Genomic DNA, 19,855 nt, shown 5'->3' on the forward strand with positions numbered 1-19,855 from the left:
GGGAGGGGCACACACTAATGTGGGCAAGTCAGTCATCAGTGACCAAATCAGGGGGAATAGTAGAGCCCAAAACCTAAACATTTGAGGGAAATAAAAAGATTTCATCAGGTGATTTGTTTCTTTCGTGTCCTTCCTATGAACCAGTCACTAGGCTAAGTACTATTGATTCCTTAGTGGCTTGCCAAGCTCTAAGGATATAAAGATGAGAAAGGTAGGATCCTCATCATTAGAAAACTGGATTCCACAAGCAAGTAGACATATACTTAATATAAAGCTAATTACAGATGTACAAGCCAAATGAACCAAGTGCTGAAGCTGTAAGGGAGGAACATTCACTCTGCCTATTGTGGGTGGAAGGTGAGGCAAGGCTTTTCAAGGACTTGGTAACATTTGACACTTGATACAGACTTTAAAGGCGACTGGGAATTCCTCCTGAAGGGAGTTGGTCCCAGGCCAAAGGCAGGTGTGGAGGCTGCGGATGCGCCATGTGGAAATCACAAGTGTTTTGGTTCCAATACTTGAGAGGACAGTGTAATTAAGTTTGGATAGCTTGGCTGGGAGAAAAAACCATGAGGGTCTATGATAAAGAATTTCAGCTATGAATAGCAATTTTTGTGATTTTTTTTTTAGTGCCTGAATGGAGTACATATTCTAGGACTAACATTTTTGATAATGCTTAGTAATTTTAAATATTTCTATAGAAAATAATAGAAATATGTTTTGTAGCAAGATACAAAGTGTAAATGATTTTTTTTGCAAAGATAGAACCAATACTTTAATAAAAAGTCACTTGCCTGACGCTGTTTGGCTTCCAACCTGGGGACCCTGGATGGTACATCTTTACCCTCTGATAACAATGCTGCTGTAGGTGAACAAAGGCTAGTACCATCCTTTGCTTTGTTTTGTTTAAGTAGGTGGCACAAAGTGTTTTTAAAGAGAATTTTCTTACCAGTTTGGGAGTTTCTCGCTCGGGAAGAGAAGAAGATAGAGGAAGGGAGGATTCTTGGGAGACTCTTGGATACTAAAAAGGGCCTGAGTCAGCACAGGACTCTTGGAAGGAGATGAGAGAAAAACCTTGGAAGCATTTCTTGTGTTCCCTCCTGAGATTTAGTGGGGGATTGGAAGGCACAGCTGAGAGGAGGCAAACCAAATTTCTGCCTTGGCTGTCTAGGGGAACCAAGATTCTGCGAATCAAGCCAGGTGACACCTAGAATACCCAAGGTATCAAGGTTCCAGACAGTAAAGCTAAAATCCATTGTGGATAGAGCTGGAAGTCACAGACTCTGCGTTTTGAATTGTCTCCACCTCTGAACTTGCCTTCTCTTAGTTAATAGGCTATTTGTTTTCATCCACACCCCTTTTAAGGAGTTTCTGAGGTTTCTCCTGGGACCTTGACTTCCATGAAGTATATGTGTGCTGTGATCCCTGAGACCTGAAGGAAGCTCTAATCAGAGATGTTAGGGGCTCCTTGAAGTATATGTGTGCTGTGATCCCTGAGACCTGAAGGAAACTCTAATCAGAGATGTTAGGGGCTGTCTGGAGTGGGGTGCTGCCTGACAGCACGGATCCAGGCAGATGTCTTCTTCTGTCTTCGAGGACGTGTGAGTAGATGCACCTGGACAGAGTGCAGAATCGTGGGAATGTGCAGCTGGATCATTTCAGAAGTTGAAAATCAAAGAACTTGCAAGATAAAAGGCTCTATATTAGAAGTGTATATTTTTATCCCCCCTCTTTGGGTTTATTCTTCACTATTCTCAGAATACTAGGATTCTTCCCTGCTGTGTACACACTTGTTGGATACCCCTTAGCCTATGTGAATCCACATAAGAGTTATTCTTAGATTATAAAACTGTTAAGGTGAAGATTGTCTTGGTTATGTTTTATGATTGTCTCACATGTTACTAGAATGTCAAGCACATAGTGATATTTTTGTTTTTTATTTGTTGTTAATGTCATTGATGGAAGGAATCTTGATAGGTTCGTAATATTCTTTTGTTTCCTTATAACCTACATTCTGCTTCTTTTTCACTATTCTTCCCCTCCCCCAAGCAACCTGGCTTCTTAGGCAGACAAAATTTAAATAAGTTTAGGAAGCTAGAGCTTTCCTAGGAAATTATACATTTATTTCTTCATTTTCTCTATAGATGGCTAATAAGTAATTTTTTTTTTCTCTTCTGAATTTAGTTTTTCTTTTACAGAGGTGCTGAGAAGCACAGGCTGGCTTCTGTAGCATTCTGAAAGCAAGATTTTTCTCTTCTCTGGGATGAGGCAATGCCAGAAGGTAGCACAGCCATTACTGTAACCTGTGGCACAAGCCAAGTGCCCCTCCTGTAATTTTACAATATTGAGTAAAAATTAGTTAAACTAATCTCACTAGTTTCTCAAGTATTTGATCAATGAATAGGAGTAGTATCTCCATGGAGGACACTATTCTAGGTCAAAAGTGGGGATGGGTGATAGAAGTGAAACTACTTTACATAAACCCTGCCCTTAGGACCTTAGGGTCTGATTTAAACATACGAAGCCAGTACAGAAGATGAGGTGCTTCCGTGTGATACAGACAGGAAGCTTGTAGGAGAGAGGTGGCCCCTGAGCTGGGCCCTGGGACCAGGACTTAGATGAGTCCTCAGAGGCCTTTTCAGTTGGAAACCCATGAAGTAGACTGTTGTGGTCCTAGGGTCCTAGAATAGCTGTGAAGAGTGTTTTGGCCAGAGTGACTCTAATGTGTACTTTTAGAAGCCTACATAATGCACAGCATTACCAGCCTTGATCAAGAGAAGACAATAGTTTTGTAGTTTTCCCTCAGCATGATGACATCATCTTACATTTCTAACTAATCACCATGTCCCTGAAGAAAACTAATTTTTCTAATATTTTAAGGAATAGTAGAGACTTTATGACTCTCAATTACCACCAAAGACTTTTTGAAATCAGCACTGGGAAAGATTGGATTTATTAAAGTTACATATTTTGTATTATCATGTGGTACGGGCAAAATAGGATATGTAAAACATTGGAATTTGTAAGAGGATATTTAATGGTAGTAGTGAAGATTGGAAATGTTATACTTAAATGAAATAATTATATCAAACTGCTGATATTGGCTATTGTAAATGAAATAAGATCCAGAATGTGGGAGTGGGGAGGGTCATACCTTGCTTGTTATTCTCTCATTGATACCATTCCTCTGAGTGTTCATTTTCTTTACAGGTTTCACTAACACTTAGAACATTTAAAATAAGGAGGTTTTAAAATCATTTTTTAAATATCAAGAAAGGTATCACTTCTATAAAAATAAATAAGAAATTCTATTGATTCTAATGTTATGCCATAGACTACCATTTGGTATAACTTACAATTTTAGAATATGTGCTACCTCTGAAAAATGAGATTTACCTTTCTTTATTGATAATTGCTGTACCTACATACTCTTGCTGAATGCCAGTGCTGTAAAACGTTAATGAAAATTTCCATGAAACCTCTAGTGCTGATTGAATGAGGGAAGTGGGGTGGTGAGACTGGTGCTGAAGCAGTCAGTGATTGCTGACAACGGTGCTTAATTGCCAACCTGTGTTCAAGTGCCACTTTTTACAGCCATTGAATCAATCCCTACAGTATTTAGTAATAATTAGCACCCTAGTCAAGGTTGAGGAGAAAGCATAGGCTTTGTAATCAGGAACAAATCTCAAATCTCTGACTACCGCATGGCTGTCTTGGGGATGGCACTCAATCTCTCTGAACTTGTCTTTCCTCATTTATGAAGTGGCGATGATCATGCTTATCTTTCAAAGAAGAATAAGCACTAATATAAGCAAGTCTGCCATTAAGGTGAAATTTTGGAATCCATTTTGAATCTCCTTCAGTACCATTTTACAAACCATGCGATAAAAAACAGTTTTTATTTTGGAAATACTTTATTTTTTTTTAAGTGCATTAGCCAGCTTGAAAATATTATCCACTAGATGGGACCCATATCATTGTTTACTATCGTCGTTCCTAATTTTTCTACAATCCACCTGTATTGCTTGCATAATAATAGTGATTCATGGAAAAATGTGACTCTAGTAACTTTAAATCAATTTAAAGGCTTTCCATGTAAAAAGCATGTGCTAATGATTAGTGATGTTGAACATCCTTTCATATATTTGTTGGCAATCTCTATGTTTTCTTTGGAGAAGTGTCTATTTAGGTCTTCTGCCCATTTTTGGATTGGGTTGTTTGTTTTTTTGATATTGAGCTGCATGAGCTGCTTGTATATTTTGGAAATTAATCCTTTGTCTGTTGCTTCGTTTGCAAATATTTTCTCCCATTCTGAGGGTTGTCTTTTCGTCTAGTTTATGGTTACCTTTGCTGTGCAAATCAAAACCACAATGAGGTATCACCTCACACCGGTCAGAATGGCCATCATCAAAATATCTAAAAACAATAAATACTGGACTGGGTGTGGAGAAAAGGGAAACCTTTTGCACTGTTGGTGGGAATATAAATTGATACAGCCACTATGGAGGACAGTATGGAGGTTCCTTAAAATACTAAAACTAGGGGGCTTCCCTGGTGGCGCAATGGTTGAGAGTCTGCCTGCCGATGCAGGCGACATGAGTTCGTGCCCCGGTCCGGGAAGATCCCACAGGCCGCGGAGCAGCTGGGCCCGTGAGCCATGGCCACTGAGCCTGCGCGTCCGGAGCCTGTGCTCCGCAACGGGAGAGGCCACAGCAGTGAGAGGCCCGCGTACCGCAAAAAAAAAAACAAACTGAAACTAGAGCTACCATATGACCCAGCAATCTCACTACTGGGCATATACCCTGAGAAAACCATAATTCAAAAAGAGACATGTACCACAATGTTCATTGCAGCTCTATTTACAGTAGCCAGGACATGGAAGCAACCTAAGTGTCCATCAACAGATGAATGGATAAAGAAGATGTGGCACATATATACAATGGAATATTACTCAGTCATAAAAAGAAATGAAATTGAGTTGTTTGTAGTGAGGTGGATGGACCTAGAGTCTGTCATACAGAGTGACATCAGTCAGAAAGAGAAAAACAAATACCATATGCTAACACATATATATGGAATCTAAAAAATAAAATGGTTTTGATGAACTTAGGGTCAGGACAGGAATAAAGACGCAGACGTAGAGAATGAACTTGAGGACACGGGGAAGGGGAAGGGTAAGCTGGGACGAAGTGAGAGAGTAGCACTGACATATATACACTACCAAATGTAAAATAGATAGCTAGTGGGAAGCAGCTGCATAGCACAGGGAGATCAGCTCGGTGCTTTGTGGCCACCTAGAGGGGTGGGATAGGGAAGGTGGGAGGGAGACGCAGGAGGGAGGGGACATGGGGATATATGTATACATAAAGCTGATTCACCTTGTTATACAGCAGAAAGCAACACAGCATTGTAAATCAATTATACTCCAATAAAGATGTTAAAAAAAAATAAAAGCATGGACTGGTGTAGCTGGATTCAGTGGGTATAGTAACCCGTTGTATAAGGATTGAAATAAAAGTGTTTATGTGTAGTAACTGTCCTCCTTTAAAGTAGTTCCACTTATAAATTTTCATAATGCAATTTTTTTCACTTATACTTATTTCTACCTGAACTTTTTAAGTATTCTTTTTTGTTTTACTTTTATTTATCATACTAGTCATTTGTGATCTTAAGATGATGTTTAAGATAATATTTAAATATAATATTACATTTAAAATATACTAATATTTTGAAGGATATATGAAGTTAATCCAGTAATTTTGGCTGGTGGAAGGATGTTCTAAATATTTGGTAATCATGACTACATTCTATTTAATCTGAATTTTGCTCTCATACTATCATACCTGCTACAACTTTCAGATCCTTTAAAATGTGGGAGAATTTATTGACCTGGCAAATATTTATTGAATGTTTACTAAGTTCAAGGAACTTCCCTAGTCATTTGGAACATATGAAAAAGGGTGCAGTGTTGCATAGGGGGGAGTTGTAACAATAGGAAAGGTGGGACAAGTACATAGTGAATATGGGGCGAAATTCTTTTTCCAATTTACGTTAGGTTGGAGTGGACATGACCTCCATGTTTTTAATGATCCAAAGCAGGTTTCATACAGAAGAGATGATTCCAGGAGTGTGCATTGAATGGATTTCATGTGAACTGCCTTAGACTAATTAATTCAATACGCATTGTTCCAACTAGAACTAATGGGTACTATCAGGCCGATATAAGGAAAAATGGATTGTGCAAAGATGAGCTTGCTGGCCTTCAGAGATGGTATTGATTTCGTTCACTCAATGTATATTTATTTTTTTCATGAGTCATACATTTCAGCAAATATCGTTGAGCACAGGCTGAAGGACCACCATCCAGAAATACAAGAGCAAGAATTCTGGTAAATGTTGGAGGAGAAGATTCTCTGTGCTGTAGTTCCTTATCACAGGGTCAAGGTCACAAGTTCAGAAACTCTAGCCATGGGTCTGTTCCACAGTGGGCTCGTAGGAATCAAACAGGACTGAGGTTACTCCCTAAGCAGATAGGGGAGGGGGCAAACTGAGGGAACATGGCCAGTTAGAGCTGATCAATGGAGCTAAGTGGTGCAGACAGTGATAACATCCTCAGCATTTAAAATACAGAACTAAGCTATAGTCAGAAGGAGGCAGGAGGGCAAAAGATGAAAATACTAAGTGCCAGGCTGGGCAGTGGGGAGAAGGTGGATGAAGGCTGTGAAGATGCTTCATTCCAGGGACTCCTCCTTATTAGATGCTGGTTTCCTGATGTTAGGACAAGTCGACTGCTTAAAGGTGATAAGACGAAGCTGGATCCTTTCCTACTCTTAGATGTAATTATTTAGGGAAATATCTTTTACTTTCGGGGAAATCAAGGGAAGAATTTTTATAGGAAGTGCCTTTCCAACTGGACCTTGAATATATGGGTCAGATTTCAAAGATGGTGATGGCAGTGGAGATGGGTGGAAGGTGAGCAGATTTGTGTCGGGAATGGGGACGTGGTGGAGGAAGGGATGGAGAGGAGCCCTGTTCTACCTCTGACACTAGAAAGTACCCAGGGCTCCACCCATCTCTGTCCTCCCTCACAGTGCCTCAAGTTCAAACCTTCCCCCTTCCCCTTCTCTCCAGCCAACATTGTTTGCATATCAGTACAGTTAACAGCCGGCTGCTGGACTTCTCAGTGTGACAGAAGAATCTTAGTATTGTTAACTGTGTGTTTGACAAGGCAGGGAGAGAGGAAACAAGACACATCATTTTTATTTATTCTCTTCTGTGCTGTCCAATTTAGTAGCTTCTACCCACATATGGCTGTGCTAATATAAATTACTTAAATTTCTTTTTAAAAAGAGTGGTTTCTTAGTAGTTCCTAGCCAAATTCTCAATAGGCCCTTGTAGCTAATGGCTTACTGTATGGGAGAATGCAGATGGAGGACATTTCCATGGCCACAGAAAGTTCTCATGGGCAGCTTGTTCTACTTAATATTTTAATAAGCTCATATGTGATAAAATAATTTTAAATCAGTTGTGTTCCTGTTGCTTTATAGTGTATTGATACTGAACATTATTTTACCTAGGTATAAAATATGTTAAATCTCACTGTCTTCTCCCCTAGAAAACAAATTATCCAGGCAGTTAAACACTTGATTCTCTGTGACAAACAGTGATGGAAACTTCTGAGGTCAATGAAAAGTTTTCATCAGAGTCAGAATGATTTTTCTTAAGTATTCATTTATCTTATTAAAACAACATCTTCAGGCTGTAAGCCCATTATCTAAAATACATTAAAAATGGAAACTGTGCACCTTATGCTCGTTTTTCAAAAAGACAACGCAAATAGTATATTCTTTTTGAATAGGGGCTTTGCTCGATAAGTGGTGAATATTGTTAATGCTTTTGGCAATTTTTTTGGACCAAGACAACAAGAAAAGAGAATGAGAGAAAAGAAAAGACTTGAGGAAGGATTATGTTAATCAGACAAAGTGGGAGAGAAAACCTAAAGATAATGATAAAATGATAAAACTAAGGAAGCCTCTTGGATGCTTTGAAGGGACATAGGGACTCACATTTTAACAGAGCCCTGCACACTAGCTGTGTTTTTAACTTCTATCCAGGAAAAAAAAAAAAAAAAAATGAACGTCTGAATGAAATGAATACACTGTAAAATCATTTCATTGTAGACTAACCCTTCTGGTTCATGATAAAATAATTATGTAAGTTTATTGATGGCTTGGGGTGGAGGGGAGAACTTAATTGTAAGCAGGGTGTCTAATAAATCTGTGTTTATAAACTTTAGCAGTTGGGCTTGCTGTAGATGAAGCCCTACACAGTGGGTTGTATCCTTCCTCCAAATTTTTTTCCAAATTGTTTCTGAGAAATACATTTACACAAGATGCTTCATAAAAGGAAGACTTCTGAAGTCTGATAAAGTTAGGGACGTGCTATGCTCCATACTTCCTGTCTTCATGGAGTCTGCAAAGTCCTGCAGCGAGAACACGTGCTTAACTTGGCATCACCTAAAATGTTCTGACTACACAGATGTAGAGAAAAAACGTATGGACACCAAGTGGGGGAAGTGGCAGGGGGGTGGTGGTGGTGTGATGAATTGGGAGATTGGGATTGACATCTATACACTAATATGTATAAAATGGATAACTAATAAGAACCTGCTGTATAAAAAAATAAATAAAATAAAATTTAAAATAATAAAATAAAATGGTCTGACTAAAGATTCCCCGATATTTTGGCTTGACACCTTTCAACAGCTTGCAAGCCACTGTAGTGTTCTGTAAGGTATACTTAAAATATACCAGATCAGACCATGAATAGAACAGCTGAAACAACCAAATCACTCAAAAACTCTTGTTTTAGGTGAAAAAAGTTCTTTTTAGGGTGTTGGAGGATTTAGGGGTTAAGTAGCATCATGTCTGCAACTTAATTAAAAATCATTCAGCCAAAAAAGTATATATGTGTGTAAATGTACACACACACACACAGAGGGTGCACATAAAATATGGCAAAATGTTCACAATCAGTGAATTACAGGGTAGGTTATAGTTTGTAAGATTTTTGAAATATTTCTCTAGGTTTGAAAACTTATATAAAAAAAGGGAAATCTATAACAAACACAAGCTGCTTTGATTATTTTGGGCAGTGAAGGGGTTGCAATATGGAAGAGTTGATTAGGAGAGAAAAATAATTTTAAGATCCAAACAGAAGTTTAAGAAGGGGAAGATTCATGTTATTGACTGGAGACAGCTATATACATAGAGAAAAGTTTTGAGGGTCATTCTTCCCATTGCCTTGCTTGTTCCTTTAGGAGTTACAGCTCCATTTTTAAGAGTCTGTACCTTAGACCCTTCCATCAGGCTAATGGGAACATTGCCCAGAAGATGGTCAGGACGTTGTTTGTGCTTATTCCTGTCCTCTGCACTCCAGACCTCAGCATGGCACAGAGGAGCTTGCCAACTTGACATAGTGTGATGTAGCCAACGAGGTGGGGAAGCCATCCTGAAAAGGGGCTCCCAAGATTTGCCAGAAGCCCCAACTGCTTGACCAAGTAGAGCCAACAGCTTGAAATGTGCTGTAACCAAGACTGGCCTGACCTTGATCTTCCTTAGGCTGACTATTAATCCCAGCTTGCACTGGCTCTGGGAAGCACTATGTAATAGATTGCATGTCATCTTGTATGCTTCTAGGGCAAGGGCATGGGCATGCAGTATTTTCTGACTAACTTCTCAAGGACTTTAGTGCAGGCTGTGGCACACAGAGGTGTGTATCCCAATCTTCATATTCTGCCTGGCTCTATCATTAGCTGAAACAATATTGCCAACGTTGCTGTTGCCCTAAGGGAGAGAGAAGAGTCATTTAGTTTCCTGCAGTTTCTGAGCTGCTTCGTCAAGTCGTTGCTAATACGCTCTTTCAACAATGCTAGTGTCTCTGCAACCCCAACTCCCCTTTGTAAGCATTTCTTTTTCCAGCCTTTCTCTTCCTCCCCCCTCTTTTTTTGTTTAACCTTTGCAGTAGGTTATAAAAATTGTGAATTGGCTTTGTTCATGTTGCTGATACAAGTTTTAACGATAAAGGCTCCTACCTTCTTCACTAAGCTTGTCATGGCACACATTAAAATTGTCAGAGTCCTTGTGATTTTCTGTCAGTTGTTATGGCATCTCTATAGCTTTAATATATGGTTCTATCTGTTGCATCTATGATATACATAAAACCTTAAGAATATATTTTATCTAATTATTATATTTGCTAATAACAATGTGATATTTATAGACTTGAATATCTTGCACATTAAGGCACTAAAGCTGCAAAAAAGTGTCAGAAAATCATAGTTTCATATCAATACAAATATATATTTATAATTCATCTTCCTTTTCACACTGAAACTAAATATTAATCTCTGGAAATTAATAATTACAAATATATTACCAATAAATAATAAAATTATAAAACTTGACATCTTTATTGTGCTTTACATTTTACAAAGTATTGTCACCTATAGTATTAGTAAAGATGGCTAAACAAATGACACTTAAATATGTCTACAGAGGCACTTTTTGTAAATTAGTAAAGCAAATGGAGCCACATAAGACTTGAGGATCTTTTTTGTTTTCTCATTATTTTTGTACTAATTGTTTTCAATAAACCATATGCATTTGAAAGTCTGAAAGTTTTTGCTCATAATGATCAAACGTATTTACTATTCATTATTTCTAAATGTTCTTGATGATACTAGTAAAATTTTAAACAAATCTTTATGCCGTGACCTTTCATGTTAGTCCCACCCATTAAAAAGTAAAGTAAGGATTAAAAGAACTATTTGGTAATTTTAGAAATTTGGAAGTTAGTTATTTCACTGGTAAGTGTGTCTGAATAAAGTTAGTTCTTTGTAGATGTAGAAGTGTGGAACAGTTCAAAAATATTCCCCTAATTTTTTCCTGTATGGTGACAGGAATAGTATTTTCCTGTATGGTGACATTTGAGAGAAATGATCAGAGATGTTTAACTATCTATTTTTTTGTGCAGCTTTTGCTCTTGAAAATGTATTATTTGAATGGCATTTGTCTAGGTAGAGGACACTTATGAAATGCAAAGAACCCATTTCTGCACACAATCGCTGAGTGTGCTAAGCCCCTCAGGGCTTCTGTCTTACTTTACGTGTGACCCTGTGTTGGAAAGTCTCATTGGAAACTCAGCAAACTGTGATATTATCATTCATATCATGAGAAAAGGGATAGTTTGTCCCTATAGATAAGATTTTAAGAGAAAAAATCTGGAGCCTTCAAAACTGGGTACAGACACATGAAATAAAATTCAGGAGCAGTGGCCCCTAAATTTCCAATGGTCTTAGATTCTTGTCCTTTTAAAAACTTCAACAGCAAAGTGTGCGTTTAATTTCCCTGTGTTGCAAATACCCTTGGCCAGCTCTTCCGGCAGCAGGCTGCTACTTTGCTGAATAAGTCACAGGGCTGTTGGCAAGCAGAAGAAAATATTGTCCCTCTTTTGAGCATAAAACTAGATTTTCTATTGGGGTTGGCCAAAAGGTTTGTTCGTTTTTTTCCGTAAGATGGCTCTAGTAGCACTTAGTTGTCTTTAACTTAATTCGAATTGTTAGACTGTATGTGACAGCTGTCAAATCAGCGTGCATTTAAAAAAAGATTTATCAAAATTGGCAAAGTGTTGTGTAGCCATTTTAGTACTGAAGATGGAAGAAAAAAGCAACATTTTTGTCATATTATGCTTTTTTATTTCAAGAAAGGTAAAAACGCAACTGAAATGCAAAAAAAGATTTGTGCAGTGTATGGAGAAGGCGCTGTGACTGATCGAACGTGTCAAAAGTGGTTTGCGAAGTTTCGTGCTGGAGATTTCTTGCTGGACGATGTTCCACGGTCGGTTAGATCAGTTGAAGTTGATAACAATCAAATTGAGACATTAATTGAGAACAGTCAACATTATACCACGTGGGAGATAGCCGACAGACTCAAAATATCCAAATCAAGCATTGAAAATCATTTGCACCAGCTTGGTTATGTTAATCGCTTTGATGTTTGGGTTCCACATAAGTTAAGCAAAAAGAACCTTCTTGACCATATTTCCGCATGCGATTCTCTACTTAAAAGTAATGAAAATGTTCCGTTTTTCAAACAAATTGTGACGGGCGATGAAAAGTGGATACTGTACAATAATACGGAATGGAAGAGATTGTGGGGCAAGTGAATAGAACCACCACCAACCACGCCAAAGGCTGGTCTTCATCCAAAGCAGGTGATGTGTATATAGTGGGACTGGAAGGGAGTCCTCTATTATGAGCTTCTTCCGGAACCCAAACGATTGATTCCAACAAGTACTGCTCCCAGTTACACCAACTGAAAGCAGCACTCGACAAAAAGCATCCAGAATTATTCAACAGAAAACACATAATCTTCCATCAGGATAACACAAGACCGCATGTTTCTTTGATGACCAGGCAAAAACTGTTACAGCTTGGCTGGGAAGTTCTGATTCATCCACTGTGTACACCAGGCATTGCACCTTCGGATTTCCATTTATTTAGGTCTTTACAAAATTCTCTTAATAGAAAAAATTTCAATTCCCTGGAAGACTATAAAAGGTACCTGGAGCAGTTCTTTGCTCAGAAAGATAAAAAATTTTGGGAAGTTCGAATTATGAAGTTGCCTGCAAAATGGCAGAAGGTAGTGGAACAAAAGGGTGAATACATTGTTCAATAAAGTTCTTGGTGAAAATGAAAAATGTGTCTTTTATTTTTACTTAAAAACCTAAGGCACTTTTGGCCAACCTAATAAATTAAATTGTTGTATCTTCATTATAATATTTATCCCAGTAATGTTTCAAAATGTTCCTGAGGAGTTAGTTTTAAAATTTGTCTAAATTTGGATTCAGCATTGATTGGCTACTTCCTCTGCTTTCTTTTTTTCCCAGCAGGTAGACCAACCTACAACAGCTTTTTTGTCTACTGCAAAGGCCCCTGTCAAGGAGTGCAGCCAGGAAAGCTCAGGGTACGGTGCAGCACCTGCCAACAAGCGACGCTCACCTTGGCCCAGGTAAGGAGATGTGGCGTGAGCCGGCTGCCCTGAAAAATGAATGTGTATTTCCAGAGTTGCCTTTTGGGGTTTCTGATCAGATATCACCCATTACTGAAAAATGGACTTCTATGTGGTTGTAATGGTTAATGGTATTTGAAGTTTCATTTAAAAATATACTGCTCTGTAAATTTTAGGTACTACAGAGCCATTGCCCCCATTTCTTTAATCCAGGCCTATTGAAAGGGAATATAGAGGCTGATTTTATATCAAAAAGAGGTTGGGGGTGTCTTCTAGAAGCAGCCAAGGAGGATCCTTCTAAGATCCTGGAAATGTTTCATATCTCGATCTGTGTGATAGGAACATGGTTGTATGCATATGTCAAAATTTTTTGGACTCTTCATTTAAGGATGGTGCACTTGAGGTAAGTGACCCTCAATAAAAAAAAAAATGAAAAGGAAAGTTGTGGATCAAGACCAGTATGCATATAAAACAGGGTTGGAAAGCACAATGTGTTGCCGCCTCTTCTTGTTTTGTGCAGTCCACAACCTGAGAATGGTTTTTATATCTTTAAGTGGTTGGGAAACGTCAGAAGAGTAGTATTGTGTGATGCGTGAACAGGACATGAAATTTAAATTCCAGTGTTGTGATAAAGTTCTGTCAGAACACAGCCCCGCCCACATCTGTGCGCGTTGTCTGTACCTTTCTTGTGCCCTAGATTGACTGGATGGCCTACAACACCGGACATGTTTACTCTCTGGCCCTTTAGAGAAAAGATTTGCCAGCTGGCCCCTGATATAAAACATAGGCACAGTAGTTCATGGCTTTAGCGTGATAGTTGTGTAGGATTTGGCTAAATGTGATGTGGATGCCAATGTGTGTAGGGGAGCAGAGGGCATTCTGGTCAGCTCAGTGCGGAGAGCACAGCCCAGGAGGCACAGAAGGATAAAGACTTTTACAGGTGATTAGGGGTTGAAGTGTAGAGCAGCACCCCCGTGAGCACATCGGGCCCCAGTGACGGCTAGAGCATTTAGATTTTATTCCGTAGGCAACAGGAGCAAAGGCAAAGCGTCACAAACAAAGACCATGTATAAAATGATGTTTTAAGACTATTTCTTGGTGCTCTAACAGTTTGTCACTGGGATTGAGGCTGGTGATAGATCAAAGGCAAAGAGGTTAATTAAATCACCTATTAATTCATCAATCACCCTTACTGGATGTGAGGGAGCATTGTGAAAGAACCTGAAGGATGTACCGAGTCAAGGGGAAAGCGTGGATCTCTGACTCAAGCCTGGGGAAATGGCGGAATTACTCAAAAATGTAATTCAGTTATCATTAAACTTCTGTCCTACATTCCGTGCAATTGTCTATCTGTCTATATTCCAAGAGTCTGTAAGCCTCATAAGATCAGATAACTTGTCAGTTTGGGTCCCTGTCTTTTATTTCCAACACCTCACGTGGTGTGTTGCCTGTAGTGGATGGCATCTGCATTTGAACTTTCACACATTGATTCAATAGATCCACAAACTTTAGAAATTCTATTTGGCATTTTATATTCATATGAATCATAGTAAGTATGATTGTTTTGCCACAATTTACTGACTTCCTTCCTTACATTTATATTCTGGTACTTGTATTTTTCTCTAATTCTCACCACAGACCTGAAAAGTAGATATCATTATCCAATGCTTTTAATAAAGAGACTCCACAAAGTTAAGTAATGAGTTCAAAGTTACATAGTTAACAAATGTTGGTGCCAGAAGTGAAAAGTCTTTTCTGTATTTCTCCAAAGCCCTGGCCCTTTTTTAGGATAGATTGCTTGCTATACAAATCTGCTAATAAATGTTCTATTATTCAACTACTTTCCTTGTATTTAAAATATCATTCAAAAATGCTCTTAGAAAAAATACCCTTAAGGATTAAGAAAATAGAATCAAAGATGATTTGAAGATTATTTATTTAATCCAGAGTTTCAGTACAGTTACTAGATGTAGCATAACTGGTACCTAACAAATAAATAGACCAGGCATTTCGGTTTTTTATTAATATCAAAAGATACACACTCAGTAATACCTTCAAACAATATCTCTTGAGCAGCTGACTAATCACACTGGCAGTTGGTCTGCAAGTTTAGTCTTAGAAATGATGGAGCAGGTGTGGGACTTTGCTAAGAGGAAGGGTTTCTAAGCAGAGAATAGAAAACTGATAGGTTTCATTTGCCCAAAATTTATAAAGATCTACAACGTACACAATTTCCTCTGGTCAGGAAAAAGAAGAAGAAAGAAATAGGATCATGCGTAGCTGACTAGTTATAGGGAACAGATTGTGGTTTACCTGAGCTTCTGCAAGGAGCTTTTTAATACACAGTGAGGAAAATTGGAACCTACTTACCCACCTGGTTTATTTTTTTAAATCATAATTTTATTTTTTCTGGTTAGAAGAAATCTGTCTGCAATAAGCCCCATGCCCTTCATGAGTCTTAATAGTAGCCTCCTAATTATTTTTTGCTGTTGTTGGGTATTTATCCATAATTCCAACATTTCCTCAACACTATTTAAGTTTTACATGTGAGAGAATGAGCCGCCTCTCATACGTAATGCTCTTAGGTTGAATTGTTGAAATGTTTCATATTTAATGTGAAACTCGTAATAAATTGGCAAGAAAGAAGGACAACCATTTCTGTCACAGTGTTAAGGATGGGGAAACTGAGGTCTGAAGTTTTGGCCTGACCTTGAGAGTAAGTTGAGAATTAGCTTACAGAAAACACCAGGTTTTCTTCTGTCTCCAAGTCAAATGATCTTCTTTAATTCATGGTGACCTTGACCAGGGTTTCCACTAACTGAAATAGCCTTTAGAAAAATGAACACTCACTGGAAAACATTGAACAACAACTGATTGGAAAAACATGGCAGGCAGCCAGTTTTCAATTGCCTATTCAAAGATGGTCCACGTAGGTCCACACAGAAACGACACGGGGTTGACCACAGAGGGAGGTGGCTTTATCCATGCATATACATTTCTGATTGTCTTCTTGAATAATAAAATGAATGATTTTAAATAACCTATGTCATCACTGTTTCCCTCATTAGTGTGGAAAATCAAATGATGTGTAAATCATATGCTCAGAACCTTTTTTTTTTTTAATTCAGAAAAGTGGGCAGAAAAAATAAGGTTTTCCAAGATGCGTAGACTATACACTGTTTTTAGAATAACTAGACATTAAAGAAGGAATTCATATTGGAAAAAGAAACAGCACTGAGAGACTTAAAGATTCGTTCCCCTCTCCCTTTCTCCTGGAATCCTGCCAAATTCAAGGTTAGAATGTCAATAGGCATGGTTCCTCCTTCTGTCTGTCCTGTTGTTAAATTATAAGTGTGTGGGGTGAAGAGCGAGCCTTCTGGTGAGGAAGAAAGGTCTTAGCTCAAGCTCTCAAAGATTTCCCAGCACCAACGTATATAAACACAAGACTACCAGAGACTGTGTGACCTGTTAAAAAATTTGCCTGGGCTGGTGAAATTTAGGTAGATGTGATGTTGATGATGAGGATTCTGTCCCAGGGAATCACCTTAAGAGGGTTCCTCCTCCTGAGTCCTGGAGGCTTCTGCTCACTGAGTCCCAGCGGTGTTCTCTCCTACGCTGGGATGACATGTCCTGTCCCTTCTCCCATCATGCTCCAGCCGTTGCCCACAGTCTAGATGGGTTGTACCTCCTGTGGAAAACAAAGCTTCTGTGATAGGAAGAAACTACTTTTTCTAAAAGGAAACAGGCTTAAAATATGATAAGGATGTTTATGAGTAAAATGATTTATTGACTCTAAAAATAATTACAAGATAGAAAGGATGTAGAAGTGAGATGAGAGAACACACAGAACATAGTGTTCTGCCTTGGAATACTGTATGGGGCTCTGAATTGCCTGAGAAGGAAGACCTGGAGAGAATGGCCTCTGTGGTCCTTTTGTCCATCAGATGTTCTGCATTTGAATTCTGGTTCTGTCACTTACTGGCTGTGTGACTTGGGGCAAGTTGCTTAACTTCTTTATGTCTCAGTTTCCTTGTCATCAATTGGAAGTAAAAATTTCATTAAAGCTGTGAGGGTTAAATGACTTAACTCATTAAAGTATTTAGAACAGTGCCTCGCACATAATAAACATCTAGAAACCATTAGCTCTTACTGTCATTTCTTCAAGTGAAGAAAACTTTTGATTTTCTCCCAGAAACACTTTGAAGCAACTGCTGAACTCACAATGTAAACTTACACCCCTAGGGCACTTGAGTTCTGATTAAGTTACAAATTGTTAATACCTCCAGCACAAACTCTAGGTAACCTGAGTTACCCGCTATTAACATCTTTTTGTTTGCACGCAGTTTATTAGTCTTAAAATGAATCAGAAGCCAGGAGATTACCGCAGCCACGAACTGTGGATGATTTTTTTTCCCCTACAATCACTGTAATTACTTTATCTCAAAAAGAACTTTATCTTTGCCACTCTAATAAGATACTCTGCTGTGGAATAGCATTAAAGCTAAAAGGTTTCTGATGATAAATGGTGAAATAAATAGAGTAAGTTGTACAAATGCCTGACATGATGGACTTTATTTAAAATTGGTTTATAGATTAGGAACAATTTATGTGAGGAAATTTATTAAGAAATATACTCTAAATGTATAACTGTTCCTAAACTTAATATTTGTTAGAGATTAATTGTTGACCAGGAGTCTACTTACTTCCCTTAATATCAAAAACCTACTCTTACGTACATAATAAAGTCACATATGTAATAAAACTGTAGATGAGAGAAAAGGAGAATGGACAGAATGGCTCCTTGGACTTGGCTTGAGCCCCATGGTTCAGGGGAGAGTGAGAGCAAAGAGTGGACAAAAGAGGTTTTTCATCATAGTCTGTGTGAGAATCAGGACAAAAGCAGAGCCAGGCAGGCTTGGGGACGAGAACGGAGCCCAGCATCATTCTGACACCAGGAAGATGCTGGGTAGGACTGCCAGATTAGCACACAAATATACAGGGTGTTCACCTAAATTTGATTTCAGATAGACAATGAATATTTTGTTCATGTATAAGTATGTCCCAAACATTGCATGGAACATAACTATATTATTTTTTTAAATCTGAGATTCAAATTGGCATCCCCTCCCTGGCTGTGCCCCTCCCTCTTTGCCGGGACATCTGTGTAATGATTATTGGTGCTGACCCCAGGGAGGCCCCTCAGTTGGCTCTTGGTCAAGCTGCGTAGGCAAAGCAGCAGCTGGAGGAAGAGATGAACAGCAAGAATGTCAAACAGAACAGCCGGAGCTGGCAAACTCGGTAGTGGTCACGTGTGGGGACCTGGGGGTTCTAGAAGTAACTGGGGGTTCTAGAAGTAACTGGGGGCCTCTGAGGCGTAATGCCAACATCCTTGAGTGAGAGTAATCAGCCAGCAGTCATTGGAGTCACAATCATAGATGGAAGTGTTTGTTTCTGAAGAACTATAGACAGTTATTAGTAAACCAAGGGAACTTCTCATTAGAAAAACAAACAAAAACAATAAATATGTTCTTGTGGATTGGAAAACAGTTCATTTTTCCTATATTACAATGATATAAACATTTAATAAAGAGTTTACAAACAAAAAGTGAAAAAATATAAAGTTGCCTATTGAAATAGATAAAACGCTATATATACATATAAAACTGTGTATGAAATAAGTAAAATGCTATCCAGCTGAGCTGCAGGCAGCTGTAGCCAACAGCTAGTCACTATGTTATGTTCACTATTCACTGTGTTATGTTATTTCAACTGTAGAAATTCCTACATTGAGAACCTTTATCATATGCTTAATATTTCAGAACTAAAATTTTCTTTGGTCATATGTTATTAGTTGGAGTGATTTCAGTAAATTGAATCCTGCATAAATGTTGGTCAGTGTTGGTAATGCATTGACATTTCAATCAGGCTAATAATTTTCAGTTGGACTCCAGTGGAGGAAGCCTTTCTTTCACTGCTTCTTTTTTTGGTGACTCTCTATACTATATTAGTAGCTGACTTTTTTAAAATAATGATTTTACTTTACAAATCGTTAAGAAAGAGGCAAAAGAAAATAATCTTGCAGATGCATATCCCCAGTGCATATTTTTAGAACACCCAGTAACATCAGAAGTCCCTGGAAAGATGGGCCCTTACCAGGCATGTACCCTGGTCGTGCTGTAGTGTCTCACCGTTTGCCCTTTGATACCCAGCCTTACTCCTGACCTATGATGCTAGTGTGAAAATCTCAAAACCGTGGGCAGGAAATTTAAATCATGCCATTCTGAATGTATGCATATATATTTTAAAAAGTGTGTTGAATTCTTTATTTCCTTATTCCCAAAGGAATAAACCAATAAAACCAAATACTTTGGTTTATTGTGTGTATATGTATGTGTGTGTATATAAATATATATATTTATATATATCATGAGGAATGAGTATTATTAATAGCTATTATTGAACGTTTACCAGAAACCAAGATCTAAAGCAGTTTACCTAAATATCCCATTTAATTGTTATGTTGTTTGAATAGTGTTCTAGTTTCATATATATGTATGGTTATGGCAATGAGGTACATATTGTTATTTACTTCATATGGAAAATACGATAAAGTTTTCCAAAGTCTGTCAGTCAATACTGACATGTGGTCATTAATCTGTTTAATTGGAATTTGGTTCTGCTACACAGAATTTTATTCATTGTTCAGAATGATAGCGTTAAAACAATTACAAGAGAAGTATCTATTGGGACTACAAAGGACATTTGACAAAAATCACAGCCTAAAT

The 19,855-nt window shown here is 38.2% G+C and overlaps 1 protein-coding gene across 2 annotated transcripts in view; it reads left to right on the forward strand.

Moving 5' to 3' along the window:
- AGPAT4 (1-acylglycerol-3-phosphate O-acyltransferase 4) overlaps positions 1-19,855 on the forward strand; it is a 1,410,257-nt gene that overhangs the window by 491,391 nt on the left and 899,011 nt on the right. Inside the window, exon 4 of one of the 2 annotated variants that reach the window (XM_060029668.1) lies at positions 12,952-13,070. In XM_060029668.1, the coding sequence (XP_059885651.1) occupies positions 12,952-13,070 (119 nt within the window). Of the gene's footprint in view, positions 1-12,948; positions 13,071-19,855 lie in introns of both variants that reach the window. The other variant, XM_060029671.1, reaches the window with a different exon arrangement.

This window comes from Delphinus delphis, chromosome 14 (genome assembly GCF_949987515.2).
Source record: "Delphinus delphis chromosome 14, mDelDel1.2, whole genome shotgun sequence".
NCBI classification, from domain to species: domain Eukaryota; kingdom Metazoa; phylum Chordata; class Mammalia; order Artiodactyla; family Delphinidae; genus Delphinus; species Delphinus delphis.